General features: G+C 41.1%; 1 protein-coding gene across 1 annotated transcript in view; it reads left to right on the top strand.

The window, feature by feature from the left end:
* The window catches only part of LOC133408494 (testis-expressed protein 264), a 28,378-nt gene extending 14,534 nt beyond the window's left edge, over nt 1-13,844 (top strand). The window contains exons 4-5 of the mRNA XM_061687486.1: nt 2,348-2,513; nt 11,308-13,844. Coding sequence (XP_061543470.1) covers nt 2,348-2,513; nt 11,308-11,579 — 438 coding nt within the window. The 3' untranslated portion in view covers nt 11,580-13,844. The remainder of the gene's footprint in view (nt 1-2,347; nt 2,514-11,307) is intronic.
* Nucleotides 13,845-14,094: the final 250 nt, after the last annotated feature.

The following is a 14,094-nucleotide window of genomic DNA, read 5'->3' on the forward strand; positions in this document are numbered from 1 at the left end:
GACACTGCATTACTGACGCAGCTCTCCTTAATGCATTCTTATATTTTAGATTTGACAATTTCTGATGGCTTGTCTCAGTCAGGCAGTGCATCTGCATGTGCATCAGTATGCATTATGCAGCACATATCTAAGCATGATGTGGATACACACAAGCTTCGGTGGGATTGATAATTGACGTTGAAATCACTGAAATGGATGTTTCTGCGTACGGCAGAGCGTGGCCCGTCACTGCTTAGACAGATGGTAATAAAGATGATGGGATTGAGTTTGGAAAAGAAGTTAACTGTACGTTTTGTGTGTATGGGGGTGTGTGAGTCCTACAAGCTCTGTTCTGCTCTTCAATAACCTTGCTGTCTCCACTTTACTTTATTCAAAGTGGACTATCAGCAGGGCCTGCAGGGACACTTTTTCTCTGAGGATCTGTCAAGAAGCTATAGTACAATCTTGATGGTTGAAAGGCATGAGAAATAATTGATGGCGCCAAACACTATTGCTAAGGTACTAGCGATGGCAATGCAACCCACACTTAACATTTGAAAAAAAAGGTGTAAGATATTAACCATAGAGGCTGTCAGCATCATAATGTGTTTGACTAAACATGCTCATGCTTTTCCTCACATTAATTCGAGCAACAGTAATTTAAATATAGAGGAAACATAAATCAAATGCTTTGCTGGTTGAACTAGATGTAATTAAACCAACATTTTCGAGAGAAAAAATCCAGAGCTGCCATTAAGGTCAGACTGCACATTTTTCTTTTTCCTTTTTTCTTTTTGTGTTTTCTCTGATTTACACACTTAAGATACCAGTGTTAGGAAAGAGGTAAAATAGGAGGAGGATCACAAAAACAAACAGAAGCCACTATTGACGTAAGAAGGTGGTTTACTTACGTCTCTGCGATGGCTGCTCAGGACAACACAGTAAAGTAGACCCTAATAATAGAAGAAAAAACTATTCTAAAATAATCTGTTTTATGAGATGCATATCTCCTTTCAAGCCGTAAACTTCACTCGTCATTTGAGGTTTTTTTTTTGTTTTTTGTTTTTTTTGCTTTTAATATTGCTGTACACTCAAAATAGTTTGAGTTTAGTTATATTCCATGTTTATTGCTTATTATCACAACATGATAAAGACCTTTCAGTACAATAGTCTAGAGAAAAGTTTAAAAATTATCAATAAAAACTGAATTTAGTAGATTTCCGTACAAAACCTACCCATCCATCCATTTTCTGTACTGCTTATGCTTAGTAGGGTCGCGGATGAGCCTGAGGCTATCCCAACTGAATTTAGGGTCTTCGATTAACATAACATGCATGTTTTTGGAATGGGGGGGGGAAAAACTCCACACGAGCACTGGGAGAATGTTGCAAACGCCACACAAGGAAACTGGAATTCGAATCCCTAACCTCAAAACTGTGAGGAGGTTAGCCTATACATAACTAATTAGTATTAAACTAAAATATTTGATGGTAACCTTTGTCTTTCAAGTGTTATTACAACAATAATGGAATATAGCTGTAATCATTATTAATAATAATGTAATTGCTTAACTAACTTGTATGAGTTCCCACTAAATTCTCAAAAGGGCATGTTGACCTTCAGATGTTCTTTCAGATGTAATCGATTACAGTGGCTTGTTGCACTGGAGCTGCACCCTGTCAGACGTTTAGCTCATAGCAAAAGTGTGAAAGTAACCAGCGTTTCCAGCGCATGAACAGAATAACAAAAGCGTGGCATATAAAAGGTTAATGAGCAGCGGAAAGTGCAGCGATGTTCGTTATGTGAGCCTCTGCTTGATTGACGTGAATGGGAAAGATGTCAGCAGTTTAGATTGCCATACAAGACGACATAATTGTATTATTGACACATCTGCTCTAGGGTGAATGCAAGTACACACACTCAAACAATAGGTGTTATAAGAACTCATTTCAACACCTTCGGAGTTGAATGAACAGTTTTGCATGCTCGCACTTATGTGGCATCTGATGGTTCTTGGAAAAAGGGGAAGCAGAGTCATAAAATGTTGTCACCCTAATTGAATTGCTGGATGGATTTTCTTTGCCCCTCCTAAGGACTCAATTTGATCAATTATAAAACATTTACCAAAGTGATACAAAAATAAATTCAATTCACCTTGATACCATTGACGACCAGCCGCTGGGAGGGGGGGGGGGGGGGGGGGGGGGTGGAACTATCACAAATTATTGTGATACAACTCTTTGCAAAATGTCATGACACTATCATATATTAAGTTAGATAGCAAATTCCCATTTTCTAAGTGGGGGTGAAAAAAACAAATACACTTAAATTCTACCTCCTGTTCTTACAAACCTTAAACTTGTCGCAGGAAAGGAAGCTGTGCGCACATCCGTTCCTCGAGATCTACAGTGAGGATCTGATCCACTTCATGGCTCCGTTGGCTCGGCAAGGTGACTTCTATGTTCCGGAAGTCCGTGTAGCAGAAAGAAGTCTTTCAGAACAAGAAGAATTGGACTCAGACTCTGAAATCTCGGGTATGTTCACTCACCCATGTAAGACTACATGGACTTGAATGTGTTTGTGCACTATGTAAGATATACCGTAATTAGATCCCAATTCATTTCACCTTTATGCATATATTTAGGTGGTCGAGCTGCATAAACATGCAGAGTGATACCTTGACTTATGACTGGCTTGTCTGAAGCGTTCATTTCCTAAAAAAGACAAACTACTGATATTGCACTTTCCTAAAAAGAAGAGTTCGGTGGCATGATATGCGCTTATCTACATGCAGTTATGTACATTCAATCAGATGGTTTGAAAGGAACTTTAAACGTAAGAATGAGTTATGTTTAAAAATATGAAATTCATGTTTTTAACTGCTATGTTTGAACAATACATCTTTATTGTGCCTAACCTCTGAAAAGAGGGTTACAACATAGCGAAAAATAGAAAAATGCGGGTCTCAGGGTGACACCAGTTCAGAAACAACTGTTTAGCATTTCTTCGAAATAGAGGCTTCAAGCTGTATTTGCAACTTCCAGTTGAAGTTCACTGTCACACTAAACATAAAACAAAGAGGTTTGCGTGTTGTGTATTTAAAAAAAACACATCACTTTGACTGTCCTCGAGCTCAATGTTAGCACACAACCTAAAATGCCATAGACGGACTCGAGAATAGCATCTATGTAGTGTTGTTACAAGCTTTTAAGCTATGGGTATATGAACACCAACAATGCAACAACACATGCAGACAGACAATATAAAAATACTCACAGGCATATATTCTTTATCATCTGCAAAAAATCCCCTATAATTACTTCAGCTTACTGAGTCACTTAGTTGTGAAGCCGTTCTTTGTTTGTTTCTGTTTGAATGTATTCTACTGCCCTTTGGTGGCCAAGACATGCCCACAAGAAGGAGCACAATGGCTGGAACATAATGGCATTTCCGTTCATTTCAATGGAGAATGATGATTTGAGATATGAGTGTTTTGAGTTACAAGTGTGGTCACGGAGCAAATCAAGGCAAATTTCAGTTTTCTTCATGTTATCATTTTATAACAACATGCGTCATTTTGGAAAAGTTTGAAACTTGCTACGCAATGGCAACTTGTCCAAGTACAAGTAGCATTATTCTGCTAGGTACAACAACACTGGGATCAAAATGGGAGTTCAGAACATTCAGGGAGATATTTTATGATCTCCCATTAAAAATGTCAATAAAAAATAGTAACAATAAAAGTAATCAATAAATTGATTAACTTCCCCCATTGTTAAACATATGTACTCAAATGCCTATCCTTAATCTTCAAAGTAACCACTTTTAATTATCACAAATATTTACGTTTTTGTGGCCCAGAAAAATGTCCGCATAGCATGACAGTCCTTTTTTAGAATGTTGCTGGTCGACACGGGCAAACAATTTAACTTCAATTAATTCCAATCCAAATTCTAATGAGAACATAATGAACTCTGTACCTTTTTCAGAATTAGAACTAGAAAAAAAATGCAGTTTGCTACTCAGTTTTGTTTTTCCTAGTGGTCAGTAGAAAGTTACATTTATTTAAAAAAAAACAAAAAAAACACACATGACATTCAGCCGTGGTAGTCGATCGACCCTTGGGTTTTTGGATATTGTTTCCACTACTGTTTTGTTTATGAGGAGCGCACAGCAGTGTGTGTGATTTACACTTTTTTTAGGTGTTAATTAAAAGACCAGACACAACAGCGTCTGGTGGATGTCTCCTGCCACTCACCCTGGGGCTGTCAGGAGCAAGACTGATTCCATATGGAAAACTTGCTTTCACTGTAAAAGATGCATGAGTGTTTTAAAGGTATTCCACTTGACACTAATTTACCCTCATGAGAATTGTATACTTCTGAGGGAGTGTTTATCGCAGTAGCTGCCGTATGAACTACATTCTATTATGCAATGTATCAAGAAGCCAGTGTGATGGGAACAGCAGACGCTTTTTTCAATTTAGTTCAATAAAGAGAGGCCTGCGATTGAACTCGACATAACTGGAAGGTTGCATGAGAATTCTATGATCTTAATTTTTCCTGTTCAATATATGTCCACCGTGCTATCCAAGGATGTCACAAGAGAAATGACTTAATCTTAATATTGCGTTGATAAAATACTGTACTAATCAGTGTGAAAGCAGTGCTTATTACACATTAAGGCTGTTTACGAATCAGTGGTGACTTGAATTGGCATTCGAGTCTGCTGGGGAAAAAAACGAACGCTGAATCAGATTTTCAGACGACTGAAAGAATAACATACTACCTACTTTATTCTGACTAGAGCTGCAACTGCTGCCACAACGCATTTACTTGAAAAAATACAAAATATTTCACAGTTTCTATCCTTTGTTTATGGCCAACGTCTTTCACCGGGATCTTCGCGGAAGGAGGCGTCCATTAGCCTAGCCCGAGGAAGTGCACCGATAGTCATGGCAGCGCTACAAACAGAGCTGAAAAGAAGCCACTGCCGAGGTGAACCGCGACCGCAGCAGAATGAATGGGAGAAGGGTTATCCAACACAGCGTGGCAGATGACGAGAGCCAGTTTAGGTAGCCCTGGCTAGGGAGCCCGCTGGCTATGTAGCGAGCCAGCTAGTTAGAAAGGTGGCAGCTGGTCCAAGGCAGTGAGGATTTACGGCAACGATAGGCACAAACGCAACCCAGCCAACCAACCAACCCACCCCTACCTTTGGCCACGTGATCCTGGTTAAAGTATGCCATTTTAAACTAAAAAGGAAAAACATTTCTAGTGGGAAAATCGGCAGCCAAAGCACGGCAGCATACTATCTTTCCGGTTCAATAGATCAAATAGGATTTTTCATTTGTTGGACTATTATTTCGGAAGAGTAAAAGGAGTAACGATTCAATTCTGATATAGAAGCCACTCATTACTGTCAACATGAATAGCGAGTCAGTGTTTAGAGGATTAAGCGACTAGCCTAGTACACACAATGATATGAAGCATGCTTAAATTAGTAAGGCAAATCGAATTCTACCGTAATAAACACAACACATTGGCCACCTGGGTCCAATAAGAAGGCCAATTAATACTTACTTTCCTGCCTGGATGCAGCAGCCAATCATATTGTAGCGGCGCGTGTCCTGCCTTGAACAGATACTGGTATCAGTGTATCCCTAGTTGTAATAAATACAACTCAGTAATGTTAGCGCTAACACAGCTCAAAAGGAATCCAGGCAAGACCGTGATTATTATTTTGCCAACCTTCCATCCATCCCATCTATTTTCTACCACTTATCCGAGGTCGGGTCGCAGGGGCAGTAGCTCTAGTAGGGATGTCCAGACTTCTCTCTCCCCAGCCACTTCATCCAGCTCTTCCGGGGGGATCCCAAGGCATTCCCAGGCCAGCCGAGATACGTAGTCTCTCCAGCGTGTCCCCGGGCCCGGAACACCTCACCAGGGAGACATCCGGGAGGCATCCAAATCAGATGCCCCAGCAATCTCATCTGGCTCCTCTCAATGTGGAGGAGCAGCGGCTCTACTCTCTCCTCCCGGATGACTTGAGTTTCTCACCCTATCTCTAAGGGAGACACCCTGCGGAGGAAACTCCTTTCGGCCGCTTGTATCCGGGATCTTGTTCTTTCGGTCACAACCCACAGCTTGTGACCATAGCTGAGGCTAGGAACGTAGATTGACCGGTAAATTGAGAGCTTCGCTTTTCAGCTTAGCTCCTTCTTTACCACAACGGACCGATACAAAGTCTGCATCACTGCAGATGCTGCACCGATCTGCCTGTCGATCTCCCGTTCTATTCTTCCCTCACTCGTGAACAAGACAAGGTACTTGAACTCCTCCACTTGGGGCAGGATCTCATCCCCGACCTGGAGCGGGCACGCCACCCTTTTCTCAGATTGTCCCATGGTCTCAGATTTCGAGTTGCTGATTCTCACCCCAGCCGCTTCACACTCTGCTGCGAACCGCTCCAGTGAGAGCTGGAGGTCACGGTTTGATGAAGCCAACAGAACCACATCATCTACAAAAAGCAGCGATGCAATTCTGAGGCCACCAAACTGGACCCTCTCTACGCCTAGGCTGCGCCTAGAAATTCTGTCCATAAAAGTTATGAACAGAATCTGTGACAAAGGGCAGCCTTGGCGGAGTCCAACCCTCACCGGAAGCGAGTCCAACTTACTGCCGGCAATGCGGACCAAACTCTGACACCGGTCATACAGGGACCAAACAGCCCGTATCAGGGGGTTCGGTACCCCATACTCCTGAAGCACCCTCCACAGGACTCCCGAGGGACATAGTCGAACGCCTTCTCCAAGTCCACAAAACACATGTGGACTGGTTGGGCGAACTCCCATGCACCATCGAGTACCCTGCCGAGGGTGTAGAGTTGGTCCACTGTTCCACTGCCAGGACGAAAACCACACTGCTCCTCCTGAATCTGAGATTCGACTTCCCGACCGTCCCTCCTCTCCAGCACCCCTAAATAGACTTTACCAGGGAGGCTGAGGAGTGTGACCCCCCCCCCCCCCCCTGTAGTTGGAACACACCCTCCGGTCCCAATTCTTAAAAAGGGGGACTACCACCCCAGTCTGCCAATCCAGAGGCACTGTCCCCGATGTCCACGCGATGTTGCAGAGGCCTGTCAACCAGGACAGCCCCACAACATCCAGAGCCTTTAGGAACTCCAGGCGAATCTCATCCACCCCCGGGGCCTTGCCACCAAGGAGCTTTTTAACCACCTCGGTGACCTCAACCCCAGAGATAGGAGAGCCCGCCTCAGAGAACCAAGACTCCGGTTACTCATGGGAAGGCGTGTCGGTGGAATTGAGGAGGTCTTTGAAGTATTCTCCCCACCGACCCACAACGTCCCGAGTCGAGGTCAGCAGCGCTCCATCCCCACTATATACAGTGTTGATGGTGCACTGCTCCCCCCTCCTGAGACACCGGATGGTGGACCGGAATTTCGTCGAAGCTGTCCGGAAGTCTTTCTCCATGGCCTCACCGACCTACTATGTTTTAACATATCCCATTTGATTAGTTTTCAACCTGGAAGATATCTTATCTACAGAGTCTATTGCTTCAGTGATCCATTCCTTCTGAGTGCATTTGAGTTAATCTATTTTTTTACTTTTTTTCTAACCATGCATAGCAAGAGGAAGAGGTAGTTATCTTTTGATAATGCAGTGCAATGGTTTGCACCATAGAACCACCAACTTTTAAAGTTATTTTTGTTCAGGTCATATGATTAAAACGTCCAATGCTAATTAGTTTTCAGTAAGATCAATATCAGCCAGTGAATGTGACTTTACTTGCCAGCAGCCAACAATGTGACTACCTACTCGGACTGATGAATCATTACACGAACTACTGAGGCATTCCTTTTTAACGAAAACTATGATGACAGCTAGAATCCTGTGGCTAGAAAAATACCCTTTCAGCCACATATATAAACCTCTAAATTATCACAATGTAGCCAGCAGCAACCTCAAACTGCCATTTGGGCCTCTTTATCTCCAACTTGAACTATTACAGATGTTGAGACTTTTTCTAAAGCCAGTTAATGATCTGTGCTGTTTGCATGCTGATATTTGCTGGCCTTCCCTTTCTTGTTTCATGCAAAAGGTTAGTTCATGCTGTGTGTTTATCTTCCTTATTGAGTCGGCCACTAATGATGGGCTTGCTGCTTCTTTGGACATATTGATTTGAGAAAAGCGTTATGTGAAAATACTCACTGGCACACAAAAGGCCAAAAAGGGCAGCAGACTGGTACACACAGGTATAAAATTGATCCTATTAACCTGCAAAGGTCAAACTGAAAAACACAGGGAATCACAAGGTTGTGTATGTAATATAAACTTATCTAATGAAAGGGAAGAAGACATTTAGTGGATGTAGAATGTCTTAATTTATGAAAAAAAAAAAAGTGCAAATTTTGACCTTCCTCGTTAAGCCAGGAGGCAATGCAAAATGTCACAGTGGCAGGATTAACATTGTCTGGGAGTGCATATCTTCTGTTGTGTAAAATGTAAAAACAACAGTATGCAAATAGTTATACTATTTTGGTGACAAACTTGTTTTATAACCCCAATTCCAATGAAGTTGGGACGTTGTGTTAAACATAAATAAAAACAATGCAATGATTTGCAAATAATTTTCAACCTATATTTAATTGAATACACTACCAATACAAGATATTTAATGTTCAAACTGATCAACTTTATTGTTTTTAGCAAATAATCATTAACTTAGAATTTTATGGCTGCAAAACATTCCAAAAAAGCAGGGAAAGGTGGCAAAAAAGACTGACAAAGTTGAGGAATGCTCATCGAACATCCCACAGGTGAACAGGCCAATTGGGAACAGGTGGTTGCCATGATTGTGTATAAAAGGAGCTTCCTTGAATTGCTCAGTCATTCACAAGCTAAGATGGGGCGAGGTTCAACTCTTTGTGAACGCATGCGTGAGAAAATAGTCGAACAGTTTAAGGACAATGTTCCTCAACGTACAATTGCAAGGAATTTAGGGATTTCATCATCTACGGTCCATAATATCATTAAAAGGTTCAGAGAATCTGGAGAAATCACTGCATTTAAGCGCCAAGGCCGAAAACCCACATTGAATGGTGAGGGATCGAAGGTCACGGACCTTCGATCCCTCAGGCGGCACTGCATCAAAAACTGACATCAATATGTAAAGGATATCACCACATGGGCTCAGGAACACTTCAGAAAACCAATGTCAGTAAATACAGTTCAGCGCTACATCCATAAGTGCAACTTGAAACTCTACTATGCAAAGCAAAAGCCATTTATCAACAACACCCAGAAACCCCGCCAGCTTCTCTGGGCCCGAGCTCATCTTGGATGGACTGATGCAAAGTGGAAAAGTGTTCTGTGGTCCGACGAGTCCACATTTCAAATTGTTTTTGGACGTCGTGTCCTCTGTGCCAAAGAGGAAAAGAACCATCTGGACTGTTATGGACGCAAAGTTCAAAAGCCAGCATCTGTGATGGTATGGAGCTTTGTTTGTGCCAATGGCATGGGTAACTTACACATCTGTGAAGGCACCATTAATGCTGAAAGGTACATACAGGTTTTGGAGAAACATGCTTCCATCCAAGCAACGTCTTTTTCATGGACGCCCCTGCTTATTTCAGCAAGACATTGCCAAACCACATTCTACACGTGTTACAACAGCGTGGCTTCGTAGTAAAAGAGTGCGGGTACTAGACTGACCTGCCTGCCTGCAGTCCAGACCTGTCTCCCATTGAAAATGTATGGCGCATTATGAAGCGTAAAATACGACAACGGAGACCCCGGACTGTTGAACAGCTGAAGCTCTACATCAAGCAAGAATGGGAAAGAATTCCACCTACAAAGCTTCAACAATTGGTGTTCTCAGTTCCCAAACATTTTATTGAATGTTTTTAAAAGAAAAGGCAATGTAACACAGTGGTAAACATGACCCTGTCCCAGCTTTTTTGGAACATGTTGCAGCCATAAAATTCTAAGTTAATGATTATTTGCTAAAAACAAAGTTTATCAGTTTGAACATTAAATATCTTGTATTTGTAGTGTATTAAATTAAATATAGGTTGAATATTATTTGCAAATCATTGTATTCTGTTTTTATTTGTATAACACAACGTCCCAACTTCATTGGAATTGGGGTTGCAAAAAAGTTATTTTCTCGGGTGACTGCCAAAACTCCCACATGCATTAATGCAACCGTCTCAGGGGAGCGACCGCTGTCTCTCTCTCGAAAGATTACTTATCTTTTTTTCCACAGTTTAAAACAATTGCCATGTGTCTTAACATATCTGTGACATGCTTTCTCCAAAATATTCGAAGGATAGGGAGTTAATATGTTTGCAGAACTTTAGTGGGGTGGTGCTGTCTCGTGCAAATGAGCCGATGCAAATGTCTTACAATGCAGAAAAAAGGCTTTTGTTACCATGACGACCAAAGGCAATGTTAGGGGGTTGCGACGAGGTGAGCATCTCCTGCTAGCAAAGTGCTTGAACAAATTTTAAAAAAAAAAGCTTAAAGACAAGAGCATCAATTATATTTTATTTTTGTATTGTTACAGCTTTTTAATACTACAAATTCAGTCTTGTGGTAGTTCAATATGTCTTACAAAATGAAAAATGTTTTTTAAATATTACAACTATTATATTACATGATGCTTTCAATTTTAAAACTTAATTTTCGCTTTAGAGATTATAGTTACTTTTTCTGAAACTACCACTTTATTCCCCTAATATTATTTTCCTCATAAAATTGTCTTTAACTTTTTAGTATTTTTTTTTTTCTTGCAAAATATTGATTTTAATCTTGGACTGTTCTACTTTTGATTGTGGTCCTAATACATTTTCCTTCTGCAGTTTTTCAGGAATTTTTTTTTATTGACGCTAAAGTATGAATCTGCTATTGATAGGCAATTAACTTAGCTAGCCAGTTCTGCTATTTTAATGAGAAAGCGAAAAGGAAGAAAAGATTAGTCAAGAGGCTACTTTTTATTTATTTATTTATTTATTTATTTATTGTACAGGGTACACAGCCAATGAAATGCAGTTACCTAACCAGAAGTGCGAATGTAAGACTATTTACAGCCGTGTTGATGAGTCTATATATACAATCCATGCAATAAATGTTTTTGGTTTCCGGTAGTAAAATAACAGTTGCGTTGGATTGCAGCTCCAACTGGACCAGGCAGATTTCCCCTTGAATCTCCCGGATTATTTGGGAAGCCCTGCTTTCCTTGTGTTTGTTTATGAAAGTGGTCCAACCATCTGTCCCATCTCCTCCTCTTCTGTTTGATGGCCTCTCTGTAGGTGCAGACTCAAACAGCGAATACAGCTCAGGGACCGGGATTCTCCTGTCAGACAGCCGGGAGACGTCAATGGCGGCGTCCTCGACCTGCTCTGAGTGCGTCCGGGACCGTGGGGACCCAAATCCCAGAGGGAGAATGTCCAGGGAGCGCTCACTCATGAAGACAGACTGGGAACAGACTGACCAAGAACAAGAGGAGCTGCATAAAGACTCAAGCTGGATGAGCCTTGATCCCGTCCCGCAGTTGTTGGGTGTTGTTGGCGGCGAGGAGTGAAGGTTGGCTGAGGAGATTTAAAGATTTATACAGTAACCTCTATTGTGTCAACAATTTCCTCTGGAAAAACAAAACGAAACAAAAGTTAGTTTAACTCTCAAGACACGTTGAACTTTTTCCTTTCTGAATGACCCTGCCCTGACAAGCCCACTCTTCTCCTCGAGGCATGAATCTTGAATGTCTTCATTTATGAGTGCTATTTTTTTGTATGTAATTTGTTTCATTATTATTATTATATAATTTAGGCTGATTCTAACCATAATGACTGGATAATGTACTATTCATCCTTGCAGCAAGGATTCCTGGTGAATTCCCCCCCCACCCCCCTTTATTTTTTAAGCTTTTTTTTAACTTCAAAATATTATTATTATTCTAATGAATTAATAGAGACATGTAATTATTGGGATACCTGGCCAGCGGTTGGTTGCGCCTTCTTCAGCTTCCATTTGTTCTCCAACAGGATGTCGGAGTGTGTCTGTGATCTCACAAATGTTCCCACTAAAATCCCAGAGGTCGGTGACGTTGGACCCGAGAGAGGGGCCTGCCTGGCTAGCAATTTCTGTCGTAGTTCAGCCCAGAGGTGTTTGTTGCGGATGTTCCACACTAAACTTATGCACACATGCCTTTATGGACCTTTTTTTGTACACTGGTGTACAAAGAAATGCTTCCCCAAACTGTTTCCACAAAGTTGCAAGCCTATAATTGTCATTGATTTAAGGGTGACTGAGTGCCCAGTCCTATATTTAGCAAGAGTCAAATTGTGTCTCACTATACGTAGTGTTTAACTGTCATTTTCTATGACCATTAATTGTGGTAAGCTTATAGACCACACACAACTACTAGTGCTGTGTATTGTTTTAGTGTTTTTAGGGGTTTCATTAAATGTATGTTAAAAAAAAAAAAAAAAAAGAGAGAAGTTATAAATGTATTCTTGATTACCCTTGTTTTCCAGCATGTCTGAGACTTTGAGCCAAGTCACCCAGTTTACATAAGAAAAAGATCTCACAGCACATCACCAAACAGAAATGTCATAAAGGGTACGAGTACTGACATATTGATGAGATCTTGTCAATTTACAAATGTACTAGTGTGAAATCTGGGCTTGTTTCATCGAACACAAAGCTTATGTACTTGCAGGAAGCCATGACTTATTCTGTTGTGTGAATGGCAACAGGTGGATCCACAGGTTTGTTGTACCTACTGCCATCTAATGGTAAATGGACTGTAATGGTAAATGGACTGCATTCCACTTATATAGCGCTTTAGCTATACTAGCGTTTTACAAAGTTTGTACAAAGCCTCACCTACTCACACACACACACACACACACACACACCCACACCCATTCGTTCTGGGAGCAATTTAGGGTTCAGTGTATTGCCCAAGGACACATTGACATGGGGACAGTCGGAGCCGCGATTCGAACCAGCTACCCTTCGATCACTGGACGACCCGCTCTACCTACTGAGCCACAGCCGCCCAATGAATTCAATCAATCTAATGAAGATCATTGAATTGTTCTGCCTATTGCTGGCATAGATAAATCAAAAACTTTGAAATTAATAAATAGTATTTTTCAGACACATTTTGGTAAAATTATATGTTCTCCCGTGGCACTCCCTGAGGGCGTCCGTAAGCCGTAGCGTTCGGGTTCTGAAATTAGTTTTCCTATAAATTATCATGCATCATTTCAGAAAGTGCATATCAGCTTACCAATTTAAAAAAAAAAAAAAAAACATGCCAATTCTCCCTACTTTGACTTTCGATCCATAAAGAATGCTCATATGATTGTGACTCTGACAGCATTTCTAGCTGGAGATGAGCTATGAATATATAATTAAATTATATTTAATTTGCTTAAATTCCTTTACACTAAAGAGGTAATGAATATTTAGGTGCCTTCCTTAGGCCGACGTACGTTTGCTGTCTCAGAAGGATATTTGAACAAACGGTGGAGCAACACATAGACAATACAACAGTACTCACAGTCATATTCTTTATCCTCTGTGATGAATGACTAATATTAGTGCCATACTGAGGAGCTGACAAGTCTCCATGTATAGTGTATCTTTCTGTCTTATACTGCCCCTAGGGGGCTTAGGTGGCCACACTAAAGGAGCAGCGGTATGGCCAGTCAATTGATGCAAAGTATGAGAAAAACGGTACAATATTATAGAGTACTATTTTTCTCATTAAAAAAAATAATTGTTTTGTCATCCAATTCTAATTTGCCATTTCTTTGCTTAAACCTCATCTTCCCCTCAACCTCCCGTTGCTCTTTTTCCTCTCCGAAATAAATATGGCAGCTGCAGTCTCCAAGACCACCTGATGACCCGCAGCCTGTGATGTATGTGCAGTCATATCCATAGCCTTAATCTCTGAACAAACGAGATCACAACAAGCTTTTCACAGTAAGCCGCTCGGTGGTTGTGAGCGTGCAGGCAGCGCACACTTGTCATCAACTCTAAAGGTGCACCATAAATGTTGATTTGGAGTAAATCGTCTTTGAGCATTT

This window comes from Phycodurus eques, chromosome 10 (assembly GCF_024500275.1).
Source record: "Phycodurus eques isolate BA_2022a chromosome 10, UOR_Pequ_1.1, whole genome shotgun sequence".
Taxonomy (NCBI): Eukaryota; Metazoa; Chordata; class Actinopteri; order Syngnathiformes; family Syngnathidae; genus Phycodurus; species Phycodurus eques.